The sequence below is a fragment of the Pelodiscus sinensis genome, chromosome 19, assembly GCF_052426305.1.
Source record: "Pelodiscus sinensis isolate ZL-2025 chromosome 19, ASM5242630v1, whole genome shotgun sequence".
NCBI lineage: Eukaryota > Metazoa > Chordata > Testudines > Trionychidae > Pelodiscus > Pelodiscus sinensis.
The window spans coordinates 10,864,769-10,888,423 of NC_143070.1; the positions used below are offsets into that span (position 1 = coordinate 10,864,769).

Genomic DNA, 23,655 nt, shown 5'->3' on the forward strand with positions numbered 1-23,655 from the left:
GGAAATTCAAATCCCGGGCTTCATTAGCAAGTTCGGTATGCATACATTACCCCCTAGTTCGAACTAGGGGAGTAGTGTAGACATACCCTTACAGACTAACTTGGCTACCACTCCAACACAAAGTTCTGCACCCTGGTGGCAAGCATTTGGAGGATGGGGCCTTAGCTGTAAGACAGGAAACACAGAACGGCCAAGGATCATGGCGATTCCTCATCACTCACAAGTTTAAAATCAAGACTGGAGGTTTTTTCTAGATCTGCTGTAGGAATTGTTCTGGGGAAATTCTACTACACAGGACACCAGATGAGATGATCTCACTGGTCCTGTCTGGCGTTGGGCTTTGTGAATAAAGGTCCCAGTCCTGCAGCCGCATCCACATGAGTTGGCCCTCGTGTCCATTCACTTCAATGGGATTCTGTGCAGGTGGGACCCATAAAGGATCAGATCAGATCACAGGACTGGGGATTAAATTTCCATCAATGAACACGGAGCCAGTCTTCAACATAACAAAATCATATAAACTGAGACTAAATAAACCATGTACAGTCAAGTTCAGCTTTTAGGTACAGTGATGTGTGTTTGGAGAAACTTCCCTGACCTCTATGGAGTCACTCTGCATGGTTGGTGGGGAACAGGTGAGGGAGAAGAGGTGGGGCGTAAAGGAGCGGGACAGTGGAAGGGAGGGCACGGAGGTGATCAGCAGGGGGTTGGGGAAGAACGAGGGGAGCATCTATCACCCCCATGTTCTCCCCTCTCGTGGGTTTGCCAGGACTTTAAGGGAGCTGTGGTCAATTCTACCACCTATATGTCCGGGGTTCTGCCAGTATCCCCCACTGTCCACCACTGTATGTGCCAAGATTGGAGGGTTTCTCCCTCCTCTTCTGTGTCCCACTCCTCAACGCCCCACCGCTTCTCCCTTACCTGTGCCCCATCAACCAGTTCTCTCCCTTTCTCTACCACCCAGCGCCAGTTACCCTTTTCCCCATAAGCCTCTCCCCTCCTCCCAGCAACCATTGGCAGGTACACCTTATTTTCTTTCCAAACTTAGTTTAAGCACTGTCAGAAGAGAAGCCGGCAGGGACTAGTGACGGGCTCAGATGTGTCTGGGGAAGGCGGAAGAGTTGGGTGTCACATGATGAGAGCCTGAGCTTCCTGTGGTTTCTCATGGGGAGGGTCCATGCTGCTTTAGCAGGTGAGCCGCAGTGCCTGGGGGTCAGTCACTAGCTGTTCTGTTCCCTCTTCTGAGTACCTGCTGAAAAGGATTCTCAGCCAGAATGAGCCTGGCCAATGGAGGACGAAGAGTGTTATATGGTATTAAACTTTCGCCGGAAGGTGAGAACAGCAGATGGCTCACGTCAACCTGAGACCCAGGGTAAGTGACTTACCGTCTCCCTGGGTGTCACCAAATGAATGAATGGGTAGCAGGCTTCAAACTAATAAAAGAAAGTTCTTCTTCACAAAGCAAATAGTCAACCTGTGGAACTCCTTGCTGCAGGATGCTGTGAAGGCTAGAACTAGAACAGAGTTTAAAGAGAAGTTAGATAAATTCATGGAGGTTGGGTCCATGGAGTGCTATTAGCCAGGGGGTAGGAATAGTGTTCCTGGCCTCTGTTTGTGGAAGTCTGGAGTTGGATGGCATGAGACAAATGGCTTGGTCATTGTCTTCGGTCCATCCCCTCCATGGTACCTAGTATTGGCCGCTTTCAGCAGACAGACTACTGGGCTAGATGGACCTTTGGTCTGACCCAGTACAGCCATTCTTATGTTCTTATGTTCTAAGCTCAGGGCTCAGGGTCGGGGGTCTCAATGGACCACCTTGATTTTCATGCAAACCCGCTCCTGGGTTTGCATGTGGCCTTTGGTGGCCAGGCTGGCAGCTATCCTGCCCTAGACAGCCATTTTCCAGTGCCTAGTGCAGAGGTCGTGAATGAGGTCCACGATCTCCACACTAGACCAGGCAGGCGCCCGCCTTTTGCGGCCCCGGGCAGGCTCCTAGGAGCCACCAGCTTGGTCCCGGGAAGAGGCGGAGGGCTGGGTGGCAGCGGGTGGCTGGCTCGTGCCAGGTGCAGGGTCTGCTGGCTGGGTGCTGGCAGACTTGCACCTGGCACAGGCACCGTAGCCAGACTGTGCCCCTTTAAGAGCTCCGGGGCCAGGAGGGGGGCAGATGAGTTTCCCTGGTTGTGCCCAGAGTGGCCACCAAGGCAAGCTGGGAAGGGCTAGCCTCCCACTAGTTTGAATTAAGTGGCTATACAGCCCTTAATTCGAACTAGGCGTTAGTCCTCGTAGAATGAGGTTTACCTAGTTCGAATTAAGCGCTCCACTAGTTCAAATTAAGTTCGAACTAGTGGTTTGCCTGTGTAGCGCCTATGAAAGTTAATTCGAACTAACGGCTATTAGTTCGAATTAACTTTGTAGTGTAGACATACCCTTAGTTCTGTGCTACTTTCTTCAGCCTGCACCTTCTGGTTTGGGTTCTGTCTCCTAGCAAATGATTAGTAGGTGAGAGAAGTTGTTAGCCACACCTGTACTGAGATGGTCCCAGTTAGGACATAGGCCCACAGCAGAGGTGACACTTCCTCAGGGGTCTGTGCTGAGAAACCACACAGGAAGTGGAGATACGTGCATAGATTCAAACAGAAAGGCAATAATTGAAAATTTGGTAGACTGGACACCTGAAAACTTGAAGATGAGAAAGATTATACTGTGTGAATAAAACAACATTTAAACTGAAGATCACAGATGCAGACCATTTTTAAATGAGAGTATCTTAGGCCCAGTTCTCTTAGTTCCCCATTTGTAAAATGAAAATAGTACTCTTTCCGCCCACCTTTTTGTTTATTTATATTGCAAAATCTTGAGAAAAATCCTCCCTGTTTGTTGAAGTGTTGTCATTACTCCAAAGAAACATTTCAAAAAGAAATCTTATTTTTATTTTTTTTAATTGTGTTCAGTTTTAATGAGAGAAAACACTTTTACTTCTCTCCCAATGGAAAGAGATGTGGGGAGACTAAAAAAGAGAGTGAGATTTAATAAAATTCACAAATCAAATTTTCTCAAGTTCCTCCTCCCCTTCCCCACCTCCGGCGCAAAAAGTCCACCAAAATGCACATTTTCTGTGGATATTATTATTTTGGTTGGAAATTCACTTTCTATAGAATGAAAGTAAAAACTGAAGGAAAATTTGTTGATCAGCTCCACTTCAAAATGGCTTTGAAAACTGGTCACTAAACTTATGTCTGCAAACTTTCCACACGTAACCTACACTTACACAGCAGCATACTGAATCCCTCTAGTGGCTACACCACAACATTTGATTCCATTCTCTCTGAACAGGCAGAGGAGTTCTTTTAGCTCAGGCTTTACAGCTTGTGTGTTAGTGAAAGAAGTTTTAAGTTCAATTCCTCCTATTGGTCACACCCCGGAAACATTGATTTACTATGAAAAGACATAGCTGTGTGCACACTGTCTATAGCTCATGCATAAACAGTGGCATACAAAAAAAGTAAGTTTAGATGTTTGAAAAAGTAGCTCTACATTTATTTTTTTATGAGTTTTATCTGAATAATTATTGCAGGGTAAGACCATCTTGTGAATTGATTCATCTCCCACTGAAATGCAGCTTTTCTGGGATGGACCATATTGGAAGTTTAACAGCAATAATTTATAATGAGAAGTAAAAAAAACTACTATAACCACAGTGCTATAGAGACATGGAGTTTGGTTTTGCTGTGGTGCTAATCACAGAAAATCCTGTAGAACCTACATTATCCAGTAATATCATTGTAAAGACAATTAAGAACTGCATATTTGAGTGGCATTTAAAATTCTTTATTTCACTACAGATAACTTCAGCCCCCAATCTTCCATCTGAACTTCTTCACTTTGTCCCTCTATTCCTGTTCTTTATTTAGTATTTTCCATTACAGAATGTTACAGGCCACACTGAGGCTTGCAAAACACTTGGTTTCAGAGAAAGGAAATGGAGGGTTTTGACAATTACTCTGTTCATTTCAAACCCCTCTCACCTCAAGCCCTTCATCTCTTCAACACAACTGCACTTTTTACAATACACAGAGTAAACCTGAAAACCTAGGGGAGGAAAAACCAAGCCATCTGAAGGACATCTTAACACCGTTTGTCACTGGGCTTAGGACATTGTTTGCAGAGAGGTGTTTGCTCTTCGTTAACAGACTAAATCCTGTCACTGATTGTTAACCAGTACTACAGCACCTTTGTTTGCTGCATGTTTTTGCAAAGCAGATGAATATTTTTTATTAACTATTCTGTTAAAGTGAACAAAAATAGATTTTCTCAGACTAAATAGCTCTTTGGGACAACTGTTCTTCCTACGATCATTCCTTGTACAGTAGCATCTCTCCTGATATATAAAATCAAACAGGAATGTGTAGTCATGGTAGCACTTTGGAATTGTTATGGAAGCAGGTGATGATATCATACACATTACGAGCTGGTTAAATGTAAACATTTTGAATGGAACACTCCATTGAAAGAGTTGGTTCTACTTCAAGTCAGCTTGCACACATACATTCCACTGTAGATACGTGTGCAGCCAATGCACTCCAGGACTACATCTACACTGGCGCAATCTTGCACCAGAGCTATGCAAATGAGGCTAAGCATGGAATATCGCTGAGCCTCATTTGCATACTTAATAAGCTGCCGTTTTTGCGGAAGAGGCTCTTGCACAAGAAGGAGCTGTCTACACTGCCTTTCTTGCGCAAGAAAGACCCTCTTGCGCAATGCCGTTATGCTGATTATTTTCAGGAAGAATGGCATTGCGTAAAAGGGTTTTTCTTGCGCAGAAAGGGACAGTGTAGACAGCTCCTTCTTCCTCAAAAGTCTCTTCTGTAAAAATGGCAGATCATTGGATATGCAAATGAGGCTCGGTGATATTCCACGCTTAGCCTCATTTGCATAGCTCTGGCGTGAGATCGCACCAGTGTAGACATAGCCCAGTAGGAGATATTTAGCAGCAGTATCACTAGTCAGCACATGTGCCCTTGCTATCTTTGTGCACAGAGTCAATAATAAATGTAGGCACGGTTGTCACCGCTTTTCAGATCCTTCTTACCTCCCATGGTGAGAGTTGGAGCTGTCTGTCGTTCAAGAAAGAGTATTTCTCCTAATGTGCATAGTTATAGTTCACTTTAGTGTTAGTCCTAGTTTAGTTGTTAATTAGCTGTCGGGGCGTGGAGTTTGCCAGGTTGAAATCACCCGTATTTTAACAATGTAGCACAGACAGGCCACAACTTTTGTCAGTGACAGGCACAAAAGTTGCTTAATTTGCTTAGGTGAGGGATGTGTGAGGAATGTTCTACTTGTACCTCCTTTCCAAGGAGGACAAAGAAGCAAATGGATTTCCACCTTAAAAGTCATCTTCTTGAAAAGGGGAGGTGTCATAAGAACATAAGAACGGCCAGCCTGGATTGGACCAAAGATCCATCTAGCCCAGTATCTTGTCTGCTCAGAGTGGGGAATGCCAGGCGCCCCAGAGGGGGTGGACTGAAGACAATGATCAAGCAACTTGTCTCCTGCCATCCTTCTCCAGCCCCTGACAGGGGCCGGGGACACCATTCCTTACCCCCTGGCTAATAGTCTTTTATGGACCTAACCTCCATGAATTTACCTAGATCTTTTTTAAATTCTGTTAGGCTACGTCTACACTACATGCCTCTGTCGGCAGAGGCATGTAGATTTGTTTGTTCAGCAAAGGTAAATGAAGCCACGATTTAAATGATCACGGCTTCATTTACATTTACATGGCTGCCGCGCTGAGCCGACAAACAGCTGATCAGCTGTTTGTCGGCTCGCCGCTAGTCTGGACGTTTCCCCTGTCGACATCAAAGCCCTTTGTCGGCAGCCCCGGTAAACCTCATTCCACGAGGAATAACGGGGCTGCCGACAAAGGGCTTTGATGTTGACAGGGGGAACGTCCAGACTAGCGGCGAGCCAACAAACAGCTGATCAGCTGTTTGTCGGCTCAGCGCGGCAGCCATGTAAATGTAAATGAAGCCGCGATCATTTAAATCGTGGCTTCATTTGCCTTTGCTGATCTGTCTAATCAACATGCCTCTGCCGACAGAGGCATGTAGTCTAGACACAGCCTTATAGTCCTAGCCTTCACAGCCTCCTCTGGCAAGGAGATCCACAGGTTGACTGTGAGCTGTGTGAAGAAAAACTTTCTTTTATTCATTGTAAACCTGCTACCCATTAATTTCATTTGGTGTCCTCTATTTCTTATATTATGGGAATAAATAAATAACTTTTCTTTAGTCACCCTCTCCACATCACTCATGATTTTATAGACCTCTATCATATCCCCACCCTCAGTTTCCTCTTTTCTAAACTGAAAAGTCCCAGTCTCTTTAGCCTCTCCTCATATGGGACCCATTTCAAACTCCTAATCATTTTACTTGATCTTTTCTGAACATTTTCTAATGACAAAATATCCTTTTTTAAGTGAGGAGACCACATCTATACACAGTATACTGCTTTATATACGGGCAGTAAGATATTCTTGGTTTTGTTTTCTATCCCTTTTTTATTAATTCCAAGCATCCTATTTGCTTTTTGACTGCCACTGCACACTGCATGGATGTTTTCAGAGAACAATCCACGATAACTCCAAGATATCTTTCTTGATTAATTGTAGTTAAATTAACCCCCATCATATTGTATGTATAGTATAGTTGGGCTTATTTTTTCCAATGTGCATTACTTTACACTTATCCACATTAAATTTCATTTGCCATTTTGTTTCCCAATCACTCAGTTTGGTGAGATCTTTTTGAAGTTCTTCACAGTCTGCTTTGGTCTTGACTATCAGTTTAGTATCATCCGCAAACTTTGCCACCTCACTACTCACCCCTTTCTCTTGTCTAGTCTGTAATCACTCCCTCTCTTGGCTAGGTAACCCTCGTTATCCCTTGCAAGTCCAGTGCAGTGTTGGTACCCCTGTCCCCAATCACACTCCTCCAAGGTCTTTCCATTCTCCATAGAAATTGTTCTCTATTGTTGCTCAAAATATTGGGCAAGCCCAGTACTCTTATAAAGGTGCCCTGGTACAGTGCTTGCCACCAGGGGCTGTACTGGGCCTCTTGGACTGCTCTAAGACCTGTAGACCTCTGACAGCTACACAGTCCAGAGGGACGTCACCTTTCCCAGCTCAAAATCTCAGTGTCCTTCTCAGTGGAGCCCATAGGGTAGGAAGCAGCAAGGAAGGAATCCCCCGGTATTTCGTCCTCTTCTCCGGATGAGTCAACATCTCCTACGCAGGAAGAGTTAAAGGTCTTTCAAGACCCTGTGAGGTAAATGGCTTCTCTGGCAGTGCAGGCAGAGCCAGTGCAAGACAATGCACACAAGGGACTGGACATCCTGCAGTCTCCTGCCCTTCCCATTAATGGTGCTCTGTTGGAACCTGTAACGGTTCTTTGGCAGATACCAGCCTCTAAACTGCCTAAAAGATGGCTTACACAAATATGAAGTTCAACACCAAGTACATGGTTATTTCTTCACTCAACTTGTCCCAGGTTCTCTAGTAGTCATGGTGGCACATGAGTGATTGAGGTAGTTGTACCAAAGGCTACTGTGAAAGAGAAGGTGTTTGAGACTGGATTTGTGGAAGGCAAAGATCTGTATCACTGCCAGCCTTCAAATTAAAAAAAAAACCCAAACCAAAAAACCCTACACTCTACCAAACCTAGACACTCTGCTGCATGTTTCAGCCTCTGTAGAAGTGAGGAGAGAACACACACGTGACTGGCATTAGTCACGTTGCCTAATGCACTAACACAAGTCTCTCAGCCATTATGGTGAGGAGCACATTATCAGATTCTGCATAGAATAGAACAGAAATATGCTACTGCTCACCAGAGGGCAGACATCCACATGAGACTGCTCTTAGATACAACTGTACGCTCACATCTTCCTCTCTCCTTGCCATGGCTGGAGAAATAGTTTATGCTGATTTAAACATTCCTGGAGCCAGTTTCTCTCCAAGGCCACCAAAACAATCTCCGCACTTCAGTGAGTGGATTTAATTTCTTACTTTTGCATCAATACGGGCAGTCTTTGGGGAGGATTCCATTTGTCTAAAGTATTTATTGTTTGACTGACAGCACAAATAATTTAGAGAAACTTTGTCTAGAGGCAAGGAGCAGCTCTGTGCTTTATGTATGGTAGGATTTAGCTAATGGGAAAAGCTTTACTGCTCTCAGCATTTGGCAACTGAAATCTATTAAGGTAATAGAGTGCATCTTAGGTTGGTAGTGCAGCGTGTCACAGAAAACTTACTAGCTGCTGACATTCTAAGCCTGCAAATGCAAGTGCAATGCAATAGCTGTACTTTATACGGGACCTTCCTATTTATTTCATGTGTTTGCAGGACATACCAGCAAACTATTGAGGTAACAATCCATAGTAAGTAGGTTATAGTTGGGGGGCAGAGAGCAGTGCATTGGGCGAGTTTTAGATAGAACGATTGAGCAGAAGGAATATTGGAGGCTCATAGACGAGAATTTGTTACATGTGAGAGGGTTAAAATCCACATACCTGAGAGAAGAGGTGGAATCTGAGACCAGGTAGGGAGCCAATTATGTGCAGAGGATCATGAAGAATGTGGTAGATGGTAGGTACTGTGGGCAGAGCTAGATTTAGGGGCAAGTGACGCATGTAATTACCTGGGGTACTGGGTTTAGGCTCGGGGAAAATGTCTACAAATGCAGTAAAATATAAGATACTCAAAACTTTAACAGGGCGGAGTGGGGGGGGGGGGAGCATTGAAGATGCTTGTCGCCTCAGGTGCCACTTGGTCTAGATAATGGTGGCAAGAAGGATGGGTCTACTGACCTCGGGAGTGATATAAATAGGGAGAGGAAAGGCCTGTAAGTGAGGAATGTGGAAGACGGAACCAGAGATGAACCTGGCCAAGGGGGTTGGATGGGTGGGACTGGTGGAGACTATCAAGAGTTATCGGAGTTTTAGGAATATTGAAAATGTAACAAAATGTTGTGATGGATTCGGTCACAGACACCCTCTTGAGATTGTCACTTGATGTGCCGAAATTACTACTGTGCCTGCCTACCTGCCCTCTAGAGACCCCACCACACTGCGCTGCTGATTCAGAACCTCTGGTTCTCCCAGCAAAGGCACAGAATTGGGGGTCAAAGTCTACAGCAGAGCAACACAAACACTAAGATTCACTCAATTCTGACAAGGTCTCAGTTATTGAGACCCAGGTGCACAGCCCCTGCGGGACCAGAACCCGATAAATCCATATCACTATGTTGTTCACCCCCTTTATCAATGAAAGAGAGAGATGCACAGCTGTTGTGTCCCCTCCCATAACAATTATTTACACTGGGTTTATTAATAAACAAAAGTTATTTTATTTATTTTATTTATTAAGCATAAAATGTAGGATGTGAGTAGCTAGAGTCATGTTCCCTGGAGTCATCTTGGGTGGTAACCAGGAGTGTCCTGGCATCTCACAGCCACCCCTATTGTTTGGTTTCATGCCTTTATGTAGATTTTGCAGCATATGGGAATCCCTTGGCTACGTCTAGACTGGCATGATTTTCCGGAAATGCTTTTAACGGAAAAGTTTTCCATTAAAAGCATTTTCAGAACAGAGCATCTAGATTGGCACGGATGCTCTTCCACAAAAGCACTTTTTGCGGAAAAGAGTCCGTGCCAATCTAGACGCTCTTTTCCGCAAAAAAGCCCCGATCGCCATTTTCGCGATCGGGGCTTTTTTGCGGAAAACAAATCTAGGCTGTCTACACTGGCCCTTTTGCGCATAAGTTTTGCGCAAAAGGACTTTTACCAAAACGGGAGCAGCATAGTATTTCCACAAGAACACTGACAATCTTACATGAGATCGTCAGTGCTTTTGCGGAAATTCAAGTGGCCAGTGTAGACAGCTGGCAAGTTTTTCTGGAAAAGTGTCTGATTTTCCGGAAAAACTGGCCAGTCTAGACACAGCCCTTGTGTTCAGTTCAAACTTTTCTCACTCTGAGTGAAAAAAATATAGTGTCAAAAATGGTTTCCAGCAGCCAACTGTAGTTGAGGCTCACAGGAGAAGCAAGACAATTCACAACTCATTGCCCTAAATACCCAGCAGTATGATCCTTAAATACCACTAATTCTGCTCACATCACAGGTCTAGATCAGTAAACAGGTTTATGTTTCACATTTCTAATTTCAAATAAGGGAATGATTCATACTCAGAAATAGAACAGACTCAGTCAGCAGATTAGAACTTTTAAATGATCTTACATCCAATATTTTGCATAAAGCATATTTGAGTTAAGAATATTCCTGTTCCTAAGCATATTTCCATGAAGACTAAGGGATGCAATGTCACAAATGTGTTACAATTTAATGTAAAGTATATAAACTGAGTATCATAAATAATTTGTGATTCCCCTGAAAAATTATATTAAATGAGTTTTAAAATCATGCTATTTTGAAGATTGGGGGGAAATTATCAACTATTAAATAACTATATTTAGAGTATATTTTTCATACGTACAGTAAGGCTACAGATTTACATGAAGATAAAATTTTCAAAAGTGCCTTAGTAACAGCTCTAGTGCCTTAGTAACAGGTGTTTTTAAAAATCTCACTTCAGTAATCCAGGTATTTAATCAAGCTATTTATCATATGGGTTTCCTTCATCTCGGAAGTTTTCCTTCTTGATATACACTTATAACTTGTGAGCATAATTGAATTATTGTATAGCTTCTTATTGTACTTCTTACTAAAGGGTGTGATGGAGTTTTATTAACGGTCGATGTTTACATCACAGCAATACGTAGCTTAGTATGTGGCAATTTCATTAAATTTAATTCTTGTGAAATGGCATAAAGTTGTTTCCAGGCACTTTAGATATTATTTGCAGACAGGATCTGATCTACTTTTGAAAAACATGTTAGGAGTTAGATTCTGCTTGTTACATCAGTGTAACTCTAGAAGTTGCTCTGAACACACATCACTGTATCTAAAAGCTGAATTTGACTGTACATCGTTTATTTAGTCTCAGTTATATGATTTTGTTATATTGAAGACTGGCTCTGTGTTAATTAATGGAAATTTAGTCCCTAGTCCTATGATCTGATCTGATCCTTTATGGGTCCCACCTGCACAGAATCCCATTGAAGTGAATGGACACGAGGGCCGACTCACATGGATGTGGCTGCAGGACTGGGACCTTTATTCACGAAGTCCAAGGCAAGACAAGACCAGTGCGATCATCTCGTCTGTTGTCCTGTGTAGTAGAATTTCCCAGAACAATTCCTAGAGCAGATGTAGAAAAAACCTCCAGTCTTGATTTTAAACGTGTCAGTGATGACGAATCACCACGACCCTTGGCCTTATTGTATTTCCTGTCTTACAACTAAGGGCTCCATCCTCCAAATGCTTGTGACCAGGGTGCAGAACTTTGTGTTGGGGAAAGCCTCGGAGTGGTAGCCAAGTTAGTCTGTGAGGGTATGTCTACACTACCCCCCTAGTTCGAACTAGGGGGGTAATGTATGCATACCGAACTTGCTAATGAAGCCCGGGATTTGAATTTCCCGGGCTTCATTAGCATAAAGCCGGCGCCGCCATTTTTAAAAGCCGGCTAGTGCGAACCCCGTGCCTAATCCGAACTATCTAGTCCGTGCCGCGTGTAGCCGCGCGGCACGGAGTTCGCACTAGCCGGCTTTTAAAAATGGCGGCGCGGCTTTATGCTAATGAAGCCCAGGAAATTCAAATCCCGGGCTTCATTAGCAAGTTTGGTATGCATACATTACCCCCCTAGTTCGAACTAGGGGGGTAGTGTAGACATACCCTAACAGAACAAACTTAAAAACAACGAATAGTCCTACGGCACCTTAGAAACTAACAACACATGTAGATGGCATCATGAGTTTTTGTGGGCACAACCTACTTCCTCGGATGAATGGAGTAAGAGGTCCAGAGTACAAACAAATAGCAGAGAAAGAGAGGGGATGAGAGAAGGGAGAGAGAAGGAAAAAAATTTGGCGGGGAGGGGAAATGTCAATTAGAGCAGCCATGCTAACTGAGGCTAACAGAGTGGGCTGTAAGTACCTGGTGCTGAGCCTTTTCCATCATTAGGCTGTAGAATGCAGCAGCCCATCCAGGTCAGGTCTTTGTTCAAACCTTGACTGCAGATGTCAAACTTGTACATGAAACAAAGTTCTGCAGCTTCTCTCTCCTGCTGGCTTTTGAAATGTCTGTGTAATAAGTCAGGGTATGTCTACACTAGCCCCCTGGTTCAAACTAGGGAGGCTAATGTAGGCATTCGAAGATACAAATCAAGCTTGGGATTTAAATATCCTGTGCTTGATTTGTATCTTCCCCACAGGTCGCCATTTTTGAAATTTACAAGTCCAGACTAACTGCCCACGTCTACACGTGCCAGGGACCCGGTAGTTCGAAATAAAGCCCTAGTTCGAACTACCTGTATTGCCTCAGTGACCCACTGCCAGTCTTCATCTAGCCTGAAATGGCCACTTGGCATTGGCAAGGGCGGGGGGGGAGGGGGAGTTGGGCCTGCTGCCTTTGCCAACCCTAGTTCCTCCCCTACAGCCCTAGTAGCCTCAGACCCTGCAGCCTGGGGATGAGGCCAAGCCAGTGCCCCCCAGCTCCACTTTCCTTCTCCAGCCCTGCGCCCCAGGCAGCCAGGTCCCTCCAGCTCTCTAGCCAGGGCAAGAGTGATTCTTCCTCACCCTCCAGGAGCCCTTCTTTCTACAGCCAGGGCTTGCTCTCAGCCCTTACTCAGGGCTGCATTTTTGCCCTTAAAGGGCCAGTGCAGGACAGTTGCCCTTTCACACTGGTGATGGGTTTTCCCTTCTCTCCCGCTTCTGCAAGAGACTTTCCCTTCGCTTCCTTAAGCATTAAGGGGGCACTGCTGGTAGCGTGTGGCTATCCCATGCAAGGAAAAGACTGGGGGAGCAGGAGAAGCCGGCCCCACTATGGCCTCTCTCATGCAGGGAAGGAACATGGGAGCTTCCCCTCCCTCCTTCTTCCCTCCCAGTCCCTGCCTATCTCTTGAATAGCTCCAACCTCTTTGCAGCTGCCTGGTGCAGGGGAAGGGCAGGAAGCACAGAAATCCAGCACATTGAGCTTCCCCCTCCAGCCAGGCCTCCTGCACGCGTCTCCTACGGGCAGGAGAGCAGCTGGGAGTATCTGGCTGCACTGCAGAAGAGTCTGGGGGAAGCTTTTAAAGTAGCCCCAGGAACCCCTCACAGTGTTTCATGGTGCTGGACCCCCCCTCCCCCAGAGGGCCCAATTAAATTGCTTGGTGGGCTGGATCCAACCTGCCAGCCAGAGGTTCCCACCCCTGCGTTAGTGAGTGCCCAGGCAGGTTAAAATGTTCCCCAGCAGGTTTCTGTGTGTTACCATTTTGAATATCTGATTTGTGTCCTTTAGTCCTTTGACACAGAGACTGTCCAGTTTGGCCAATATTCATGGCTGAGGGGCATGGCTGGCACTTGATGGCATAGATCACACTGGTGGATGTGCAGTTGTATCAGTCTCTGATGTGGTCACTTATGTGGATAGGCCCTGTGATGGTGACATTTATGTAGATGTGATCGGGGTTGATTGGAGGGGTGGGTTTCTAGGTGAGTGTATATGAGGTGTGCTGTGTGGTTGTTGAAAGAATTTGTTCAGGTTAGGGGGGTGTCGGTAGGCAAGGATTGGCCTGTCTACTGTGAGGCTATGTCTATACTGCATCGCTCTTATGCAAAAGCTTATCCAAATAAAGCACAGATTAGCATATTGCCACATTTCATGTGCATAATTAATTAGGGGCCTTTTTTGCACAAAAAGGAGCTGTGCAGATAGCTCCTTTTTGCCTAAACCCCCCCTCTTGCACAAGAGCCATTCTTCCTGAAAAAATGAGGCAAAAACCTCTTACGCAAAAATGGCCCCTAATTATGCAAATGAAGTGTGGCAATATACTAATCTGCACTTCATTTGCATATGCTTTTGCAGAAGAGAGGTGCGGTATAGACGTAGCCTGAGAGTGAGAGGTCATTTTCCAGGATGAGGTATTGATAATCATTGACGCGCTGGAGGGGTTAACCTGGGGGCTGTAGGTGATGACCAGCGGTGGGCTGTTGTTTTGTTTGTTGGGCCAGTCTTGAAGAAGCTGGTTCGGGTCTGGCTCTGTCGATCTGTTTTTTCACTTCTCTGGGTGGGTATTTCAGTTTTAGGAATGCCTGGTAGAGATCCTGTAGGTGTTTGTCTCTGTCTGTGGGACTGGAGCAAATCCAGTTGTATCTTAGGGCTCAGCTGTAAACAGGGCCAGATGGAGGCATGGGCGAGCCGGGCAGCTGCTCAGGGCGTCAACCCACGGGGGGCGCCTGGCAGCAGCTGTAAGAAACACATGGCATCCCTTACAGCTGCCATCAGGAGCCGCATGCCCGGCTCCCACAGCGCCGGACCCGTGGCACCGGCCAGCTGTGCCCTTGCCTCTGCGGCTGCAGGGCCATGCATAGGCGGGCCTGCGCATGCGCCCTACGCCCTGGGGTGGCACCGCATGCCTGGGCCCAGGGCACCCAAAGGGCTCGGGCCAGCCCTGGCTGTAAACAATAGACTGTGAAATGTGCATGGGGTGGAAGCTAGAGGCATGTAGGTAACTGTAGCAGTTGGAAGATTGCTGGTCTAAGCTGGTGTTAATGTGGCCATCATGTAATTGCACTGCAGCATCAAAGAAGTGGATCTCTTGTGTGGACTGGTCCAGGCTGAGGTTGACGGTGGGGTGGAAGTTGTTGAAATCCCTGTGAAATTCTTCAAGGGTCACCTTATGATGAAGATGTCATCAATGTAGCTTAAGCACAATAAGAATGTTAGGGGGCGAGAGATGAGGAAACATTGTTCAGTGTCAGCCATAAAGACATTGGCATATTGTGGAGCCATGTGGCTGCCCATGGCCATGCCGCTGACTTGAAGATACAAAATTGTCCCCAGATTGGAAATAGTTGTGGGTGAGGACAAAGTCGCAGAGCTCTGTAACCAGGTATGCAGTGCTGTCATCGGGGATGGTGTTCCTGACAGCCTGTAATCCATCCTCATGTGGAATCTTGGTGTGAAGCGCTTCTACATCCAGGGTGGTCAGGGTGGTGTTTTCAGAAAGATTCCTGTCTCATGGAATGAGGAGTAACAGTTTATTCGAACTAAAGACTTAGTTTGGGCTAGTGGAATTTCAAAATGGCGACCGGACGGGAACATGCAAATAAAGCCCGGGATATTTAAATCCCATGCTTCATTTGCAACTCCGGTCACCTACTTTGCCTACCTAGCTCGAATTAACAAGCTAGTGTAGACATACCCTAGGAGTGCTGGTGGCGTAGGATTTGAGGAGAGAGTCAGTATAACCAGATAATCCTGCTGTAAGTGTGCCAGTGCCTGAGATGATGGGACGTCTGAAATTTTCAGGTTTGTGGATCTTGGGGAGCAGATTGAAAACTCCTGGTTGGGGATTTGAGGGAATGTTTGTGTAGATTGGGCCCCAAGTTGTAGCAGAGAGTTTCATGAGCAGGTGGATTAGAGTTTGGGATTTTTTGGTTGGTTGGTTGGGGTTTTTTTTGGAATTCTTTAGTGGGATCTGAGTAGAGGAGCTTGTGGTGTTGGTGAGTTGTTTGGAAGCTTCCTGTTCATAATTTGTTCTGTTCATGATTACTACAGGACAGCACCCGCTTTGTCAGCCTCTTGGATTCTGATGTTAGAATTGTGTTTGAGGCTGTGGACAGCATTGTGTTCTGCATGGCTGAGGTTCTGTGTTACACGTTATTTGCTGACAGTGTCACCCTGTGCAGGTTTGTGGGAGCAATTGATGGAGAAGTCAAGATTCTTGTTAGGACCATTAGAAGGGATCCATATAGAGGCTTTCCTCTTGTGGGGTTGGCAGGAGGGATCCTGAGGGTCCGTGTGTTGTTCATTGGGGTATTGGGGGTCGTCCTAAGGCCTGAACCTTCAGATGCTTATGAGCATGTTTAACTTAATTCAAATGAGTCATCCCACTGAAGCAGACTCTCACTGATTTAACATTACACCTGGGCTGAAATCTGTGCAGGATCAGGGTCTAAGGCTGAAATTAAAATTAACTTGTCTACTAAATTGCTGTTAAAATTGTGAAGTCACAATATTACAATTAAAAGCAGATGTTAAGCTCCAATATCAAGATAACTTTGACTTTTCCATTTTTTTTCTTAAAAACCTTTGAACCTGAACAAATTCATGACAGTCTAAAACTACCAGATAATTTTCCTGAGGAATTTTAAGGTAAAGTAAACAAGCCACTTTAAAACAAAGACAGAAAACACAACCACCACCATAAAGCATTCAGCTTTAATTTCTATAAAATTTACCTGGCAACGGTACCAAGAGGTTCTAGTTAGGAACAGGCACCATATTGTGGCAGGTACTGAACACGTCTATACCAGACAATAATTTCTCACCTCTATTTCCACTGTTTGCGTCCTCTTGTAATCCCAGGATGATCCATTCTGTAGAGGTCCCAGTAGTGATCTGAATTAGGTGTCTGAAAATCCACACACAAAGATCCACTTTTCTGAACCGAAGGATGCATTTTTAAATTGACTCAGAATTAACATTGGCCAGGACAGGAAGAAATGGAAGCCTTCTGTAGCGATTCAAAACTTGCGAGTGGCCTTAAGAGTGCCACAGGTTTCATTTATAACAAGAAATTAGTCTCTAGCCCTTTCCCTAGTGCACGTAGTTTGAATGTGTCGGGTGAGTTAGGTGTAACGTAAGCAGATGTTTCTGTTTATAAATACTTACAGATTGCTTTCTGCTCCTTTGGTCTCCCTCACTGTGTCTCCCTCCCCCCGTGAAGCCCAGCTAGGCATTGACCATGATGTTACCTTATAGGGAGGCCATAAGAAAGGACATGAAGCAGGGCAGAGATGGGAGGGGAGTATCCTAGGCAGGGGAAGGTGCTGCCTCCCAAAACTGCCTTATCTGTCCTTGCCCAGCCCTGTGCCACGGCCACTGGCCTCCTCTCCAGAGCTCCAAGCCGGGGCGGACTGGGTTGCACTGCCTGCCTGCTCTCGAGCTCCAGGGGTGGGGCAGGGTGGGGCTGTGCTGCTCACCTGCTCTCCGGAACTCCAGGGGTGGGGCAGGGTGGGGCTGTGCTGCCTGCTGGCCCTCCAGAGCTCCAGGGCCAGGGGAGGTTGGGGTGCTACCTTGGGGGCAGGAAGCGGGCAAAGGCCAGCAGCCAAATAGCAGAGTTGGAGGGTAGTGGGGGAGGAGGCTGGGCAGGGGCCAGCAGGCCACAGTGGGAGGAGAACCAAGGGCTCCAGTGGGCGGGGCTGCGGGGGGCCTGTCTCCCCAAGCCATGGGGTGACCCAGTGCCCACGAGAGCAGAGTAGCACATGTACACAGTGATTTCCATCTGTTCATAAGGGACAGTGGAGAAATGCTATGACTGTGCCTCTGGGAGGACTGGTGAAAGAGGCTGCCATTGCTAACGCTGCCCCAGGGGTCCATGCAGAGGAGTGGGCGTCCCTCGGCAGGAGGCTGCAGCGGGCGCTGGGGAAGAACAAGCGTCATTGCTAATGCTCACACCGGGGCTCTGTGGGCACTTAGCAGTGTAAGGCGCTGCTGTGGCACGAGTGCAGGCAGAGAGCTCTCCCAGCGCCCTGTGGGAACCAGTCTGTGCGAGCCCAGTTCTGTAGCCTGCTGCACGCTGCTTTTCAACACTGCAGGCCCACCCACAGGGAAAGGGACCAATTGCCATGGGGCTCAGAGATTCAAAGGGGCCCGGGGCTCCCAGGCACCCCCAGCGCTACCCCCAGTGACAGTGACCAGAGACTCGGGCCCTGTGAATTGCCATGGGAGCGCCAGAGTGACACTCACACGGCTGTGATGGCGGGAGAGGCGCTAAGGGCTGACTGCCTGACCCCCCCCCCCCCCCTTCTGTTCTTGCCATACCTCTACCTAAGTGGATCCGCACTCCCACCTTGCCCAGGGCCCAGCAAGACTTCAGCCCCACTGAAGTGCTATAACTTGCTGCATTTAGGGGAAAACGGGGGGGTGATTTTTCACACTCCTGAGCCAGACGGCTACAGTGCTGTGAAGTGCCAGTGCAGACGGCCTGGGAGCTGAGGGTGTTTCTCCAAACATTGTCTCTTACAGGTTCCCCTCCGTGTCCCCGGTGGCATCGCATCGCTGTGGGGGCCGGATGGGCTGGGAACATCGTCCTGACAATAGCTGTGATAGCGCTGGGGGCTTGGGGTAAGTAGCACCCACCTATTGACCCATATGGGCTTGATGCTGCCCCATGAATTCTCTTCTCATCCCAAATCTGAATAATGTTCCCATCCCGATTCCAGTCGGTGTGTGAATGAACTCGCAGGCATCGCCCACCGCCAGGGGAAAATGTCCCAGGAACAAGACTAAGGGCTGGATGCATGAACCGTGTGTGGGCTGGCTCAGGCAGGATCACTGTTACGTGTGGGTGGGAGACAGGAATGCAGCTGTGTGCTCAGTGAGTGGGATTCCCTGTCTGCACACCAGTGTGATGGGTACCGGGCTGGATTCACTCTCCTGTGAGCCCAAATCCAAAATCTGTGAGATTTTGCAGGGACCCTGGGTACCTCGGGCAACTCCTGGCCGGCAGCACATCAAGGCTCAGGCTGCCTTGGCCACACACTGCTCCCAGAAGCAGCCAGCTGCTGGCACATCTCAGTGTGCCCTGGGAGGAGAGGGACAGCGTATCTCTGTGCACAGCCTGTGCCCACAAGCGCTGCCCCCGCAGCTCCCATTGGCCAGTTCTCCAGATAGTGGGAGCTGTGGGGATAGTGTTGGGGCGGGGCAACATGTAGAGCTGCCTCCCCTGCTAGGGGTCACAGAGATGTCCAGCACTTGACAGCTTCCGGATGTAGAGTGAGGCCATGGCAAGCTGGCACCTGCCTGAGCCCTGCTGTGCTGCTGGACTTTCAGCAGCCCAGAACAGGGGAGATTGCAGCAGATTGACTGGCAGATGCAACAGGATTCACCAGTCAATCACAATCAGCGGGTTGGTGACCACTTGGACTTATTTTTGCAGAGGTCCCCTCAGCCCGAGATCCTGGGCTACAGCCCCTATAGTTCATGCGTTAATCCAGCACTGGCTGGATGCTGCACTGTGTGATGATTTTACACCCCTCCCCCAGCGCACACAATAGTTTTATTAGTCCCTAAATTTCTGCAATAGAAGTGATTTTTTTGACAGTGTTGCTCTTTTGAAGTTTCCCAGTTGCAGGGCTCTTGTGAAGGACAGTGCAGAGGAACTTGGAATACACCTGAGAAGAGTGAAACTGGAATTGTCAATTGCACTGAATGCAGCTCCAGCCTGGAGCATTTCCGGAATCACTTGAAATCAATTCTATGTGGACCCCAGCACGACAGCTCGACAGGTAACCGCACTCCTACTGCCCTAGAGCTGTGACTCACTCTCCCTTAATGAAAAAAGCAACAAATGATCTGGTAGTACTTTATAGTCTAACAAAACATGGAGATGGTATGGGCGGTGCCCATGAAACTTCATTATCCCATCTCCACGTTTTATTAGACTATGAAGTGCTACCAGACCATTTGTTGTTTTTTTCTGTAATAGACTCACTCCTCTGCCCCCTGAAGCTGCTCTCCCTTAATGAGTTGGCAGCGATCTAGCTGTGACTGAAACCAGCCACCACAGGAAAGGGACACTGAGCTCGAAATACAATGGGCCAAATACTCATTCATAGTGAGACGCCTTTGAATACATTACTCCTGTGGTGTGGTCGCCAACATTCATAAACCCTGAGGCTCCATCTAGACTGCTGGGCTGCATCTACACTGGGCCACTTATTCTGGAAAAGCAGCCGTTTTTCCAGAATAACTTGCCAGCTGTCTACACTGGCCCCTTGAATTTCCTGAAAAACACTGACGATCTACTGTAAGAAATCAGCTGCTTTTCCAGAAATACTATGCTGCTCCCGTTCGGGTAAAAGTCCTTTTTCCAGAAAACTGTTCCGGAAAAGGGCCAGTGTAGACAGCACAGTACTGTTTTCCACAAAAAAGCCCCGATCGCAAAAATGACGATTGGGGCTTTTTTGTGGAAAAGCGCGTCTACATTGGCCACGGACACTTTTCCGCAAAAAGTGCTTTTCCAGAAAAGCATCCTGCCAATGTAGACGCGGTTTTTCTGGAAATACTTATAATGGAAAACTGTTCCGTTTTAAGCATTTCCGGAAAAGGGTGCCAGTGTAAACGTAGCCCAGGTTTTTCCCTTGCAGAAGATATGCAAATGAGTGTGATTTGCATATCTTCTGCCTATCCTTTTTGTGGAAGAGGCTTTTCTGGTATTTGGCCTTGTGTAGATGGGGCCAAATGTTGGGAAAAAAAACTATTTTTCACAAGTGCCAGTAAACCTCATTTTGAGGAATAAGGGGTGTCACAGGGCGGCCTTTTCTGCCTCCTCCAGGCAGCTGGCTGATGCTGGTCAGGAGCTCCCCTCCGAGGTCCTTCTCCTCCAGCAGTCAGCCCAGACTGGGCTTCTCCACAGGCTTTTATAGCTGGGCTACAAACAGAGCATGCCCAGCAGGGTCATGGGGCCAGGGCTCCTTTAGACATGGTAAACCCTGTGGCTGTGTCTAGATTGGCCAGTTTTTCCGGAAAATCAGCCGCTTTTCCGGAAAAACTTGCCAGCTGTCTACACTGGCCACTTGAATTTCCGCAAAAGCACTGACGATCTCATGTAAGATTGTCAGTGCTTTTCCGGAAATACTATGCTGCTCCTGTTCGGGCAAAAGTCTTTTTCCGAAAGACTTTTGCGCAAAAGGGCCAGTGTAGACAGCATAGTACTGTTTTCCGCAAAAAAGCCCGGATCGCAAAAATGGCAGTCGGGGCTTTTTTGCGGAAAACCGCGTCTAGATTGGCCACGGACGCTTTTCCGCAAAAAGTGCTTTTGCGGAAAAGCATCCATGCCAATCTAGACGTGCTTTTCCAAAAATGCTTTTAACGGAAAACTTTTCCGTTAAAAGCATTTTTGGAAAATCATTCCAGTGTAGACGTAGCCTCTGAGTTCTGTGCTGGGCTGGCTCGCCTCATCACGTGTCATGGGACGGCCTTTCCTGCCTCCTCTGGAGGGTGGGGGTAGTACGCTGAGTATCTATATACAGTCATGGGTTGCCCCTTAAAGCTGTGCCTGCTGGCCCACTGGCCAGAGTCCCTAGGCAAAGCTGGTGACAGTCCCTTTAACACAGGGTCCCAATGGCCCAAGTCTCTATACACAGTCACTGGTCGTCCCTTTCAGGGAGGGCCTGCTGGCCGGAGTCTTTACACCAAGTTGGTGTTTGGTCCTTTAATGCAGGGCTCACCAGCCTGAGTCTCTATTCCCAGACCCTGGTTGGCCCTTTAAGGCAGGGCTGAAGGGGCTGTGAGGCAAGTCACTGGAGAGGGGGGGGGGAGAAGGGGGCAGTGCAGGGGAGGCCACCCTACTCCCCTAGGTCCTGGCCCAGGGCCCTGTGAGTGGCAGGAGGGCCCACCACTCCCTCGGTGGGGAATCTGTCTCAAACGCACTGAGGTTCCTAGGGCAGGAGAGGCTGTTCCTGCACCCTCCCTGGGCCACTTCGTACCTGGCCTGATGGGGTACCTTCCCACATTCTCGCTGGGTCCTCTAATTCCCCAGGGGCTGTTCCTCCCTTGTAGGCAGCAGTGGAGACGTCCCAAATCTCACTAGCAGTTCTGCTGCCTCCCCTCTGAGCAGCTGGCTGGTGCTGGTCAGACGCTCCCCTCTGAGGTCCTTCTCCTCCAGCAGTAAGCCCAGACTGGGCTTCTCCACAGGCTTTTATATGATGGGCTACAAACTGAACATGCTCAGCAGGGTCATGGGGGCAGGGCTACTTTAGACAGGGTAACCTGGTTAAATTCTGAGTTAAGTACGGGGCTGGCTCGCCCCATCATAAGGGTCCCAACATTTTCCCAACATTCCCACGGTACCAATTACTGGAAAAACCTCTTCTGCAAAAAGAAACGTCTGAAGCTTTGCAAATGAGAGCAAGATTTGAGTATCTTTTGCTGAAAACAAACAGCAGTTTATACATAGCCTGAACGAGGCCCTAAAAAGTATGAGATTAGTTTATTTTAGGAAAATTATACAGCTTGGGTTGTTTCTATTTGCCTTTTGGTTTCTGAACCACTTGGCTGTGTCTAGACTGGCAAGTTTTTCTGCAAAAGCAGCTGCTTTTGCGGAAAAACTTTCCAGCTGTCTACATTGGCCACTTGAATTTCCGCAAGAGCACTGACTTTGTAATATACAAAATCAGTGCTTCTTGCAGAAATACTATGCTGCTCCCGTTCGTGCAAAAATCCTTTTGCGCAAAAGGGCCAGTGTAGACAGCTGAGATTTGTTTTGCGCAAAAAAGCCCCGATCGCAAAAATGGCGATTGGGGCTTTTTTGCGCAAAAGTGCTTCTAGATTGGCACAGATGCTTTTCTGTAAAAAGTGCTTTTGCGGAAAAGCATCCGTGCCAATCTAAACGCTCTTTTCCGCAAATGCTTTTAACAGAAAACTTTTCCGTTAAAAGCATTTGCGGAAAATCATGCCAGTCTCGACGCAGCCCTTGAGTCCTACAGTCAAGCTTTTCTCTGTCATTATGAGTTTAGGAGCTTTCTTTAATGAAACTGAGAGTCTCAACTATTCCTTTGACACCAGGAGCTGGGGCATAAAAGAAAACATCAGTTTTCACAGGACTCGTGATAAAAACATGACAGGTGTCAACACTGCTAACGTGACAGCATGCAGGGGGCTAATGAGAGAAGTAAACTTTCATTTTTCAGGCAGAGTGCCCGGGGAGGCAGAAGGTTATTTCAATAAAAGCAAGAAACACTCCAATGCAAAAAGTGTTCTGTGAAGAATTTCATTGTGCAAAAAGGTCGTGTATTGTCAGTCAGCTCCCATCATAAGTGCAGCAGGAAAACAATGTCCAGACAGAAGGGTGATTTTTTTTTAGTAGCTGCAGAGCTTTTCAATATGCTGTAATGCTTTAGATGCAGGAGCAGTGAAGTAGTATCCAACCCAAACTCCTCAATCAGTTTTAATTTTTGTCTGTCTCAACTGGTGGGGGCAAGGTAAATGCTGTGGCTACGTCATTCAGTTATTTCACTCTCTCATCCTCCACAAATAGTGCCTGCCTCAGAGAGCTGGCAATCTTGAAAGTGAAATAAATAATTCTCAGCTGTGTATGTCGAGGAGCAGGAGTGACACCTACTGGATAGAATAATCCCCATTGCTAGAACACAAGGGCTGCGTCTAGACTGGCAAGTTTTTGCGCAAAAGCAGCTGCCGCTTGAACTGGCCACTTGAATTTGCGCAAGAACACTGATGATCTAGTGTATGATCGTCAGTGTTCTTGTGCAAATACAATGACTCTCCCATTTGAGCAAAAGCCCTCTTGCGCAAATGCTTTTGTGCAAGATGGCCAGTGTAGACAATGCGATATTGTTTTGCACAAAAAAGCCCCAATCGTGAAAATGGCGAACGTGGCTTTTTTGCACAAAACCGTGTCTAGATTGGCCACAGATGCTTTTGCGCAAAAGCATCCGTGCCAATCTAGACGCTCTTTTCCGCAAATTCTTT

At 47.0% G+C, this 23,655-nt stretch overlaps 1 protein-coding gene across 1 annotated transcript in view; it reads left to right on the forward strand.

Annotated features, from left to right (window-relative positions):
• The first annotated feature begins 1,287 nt into the window (after positions 1-1,287).
• Positions 1,288-23,655, forward strand: part of LOC142823293 (killer cell lectin-like receptor subfamily B member 1B allele A) — a 30,478-nt gene continuing 8,110 nt past the window's right edge. Inside the window, exons 1-4 of the mRNA XM_075914203.2 lie at positions 1,288-1,372; positions 7,894-8,046; positions 18,190-18,288; positions 19,284-19,451. Of these exons, the coding sequence (XP_075770318.2) occupies positions 1,288-1,372; positions 7,894-8,046; positions 18,190-18,288; positions 19,284-19,451 (505 nt within the window). The remainder of the gene's footprint in view (positions 1,373-7,893; positions 8,047-18,189; positions 18,289-19,283; positions 19,452-23,655) is intronic.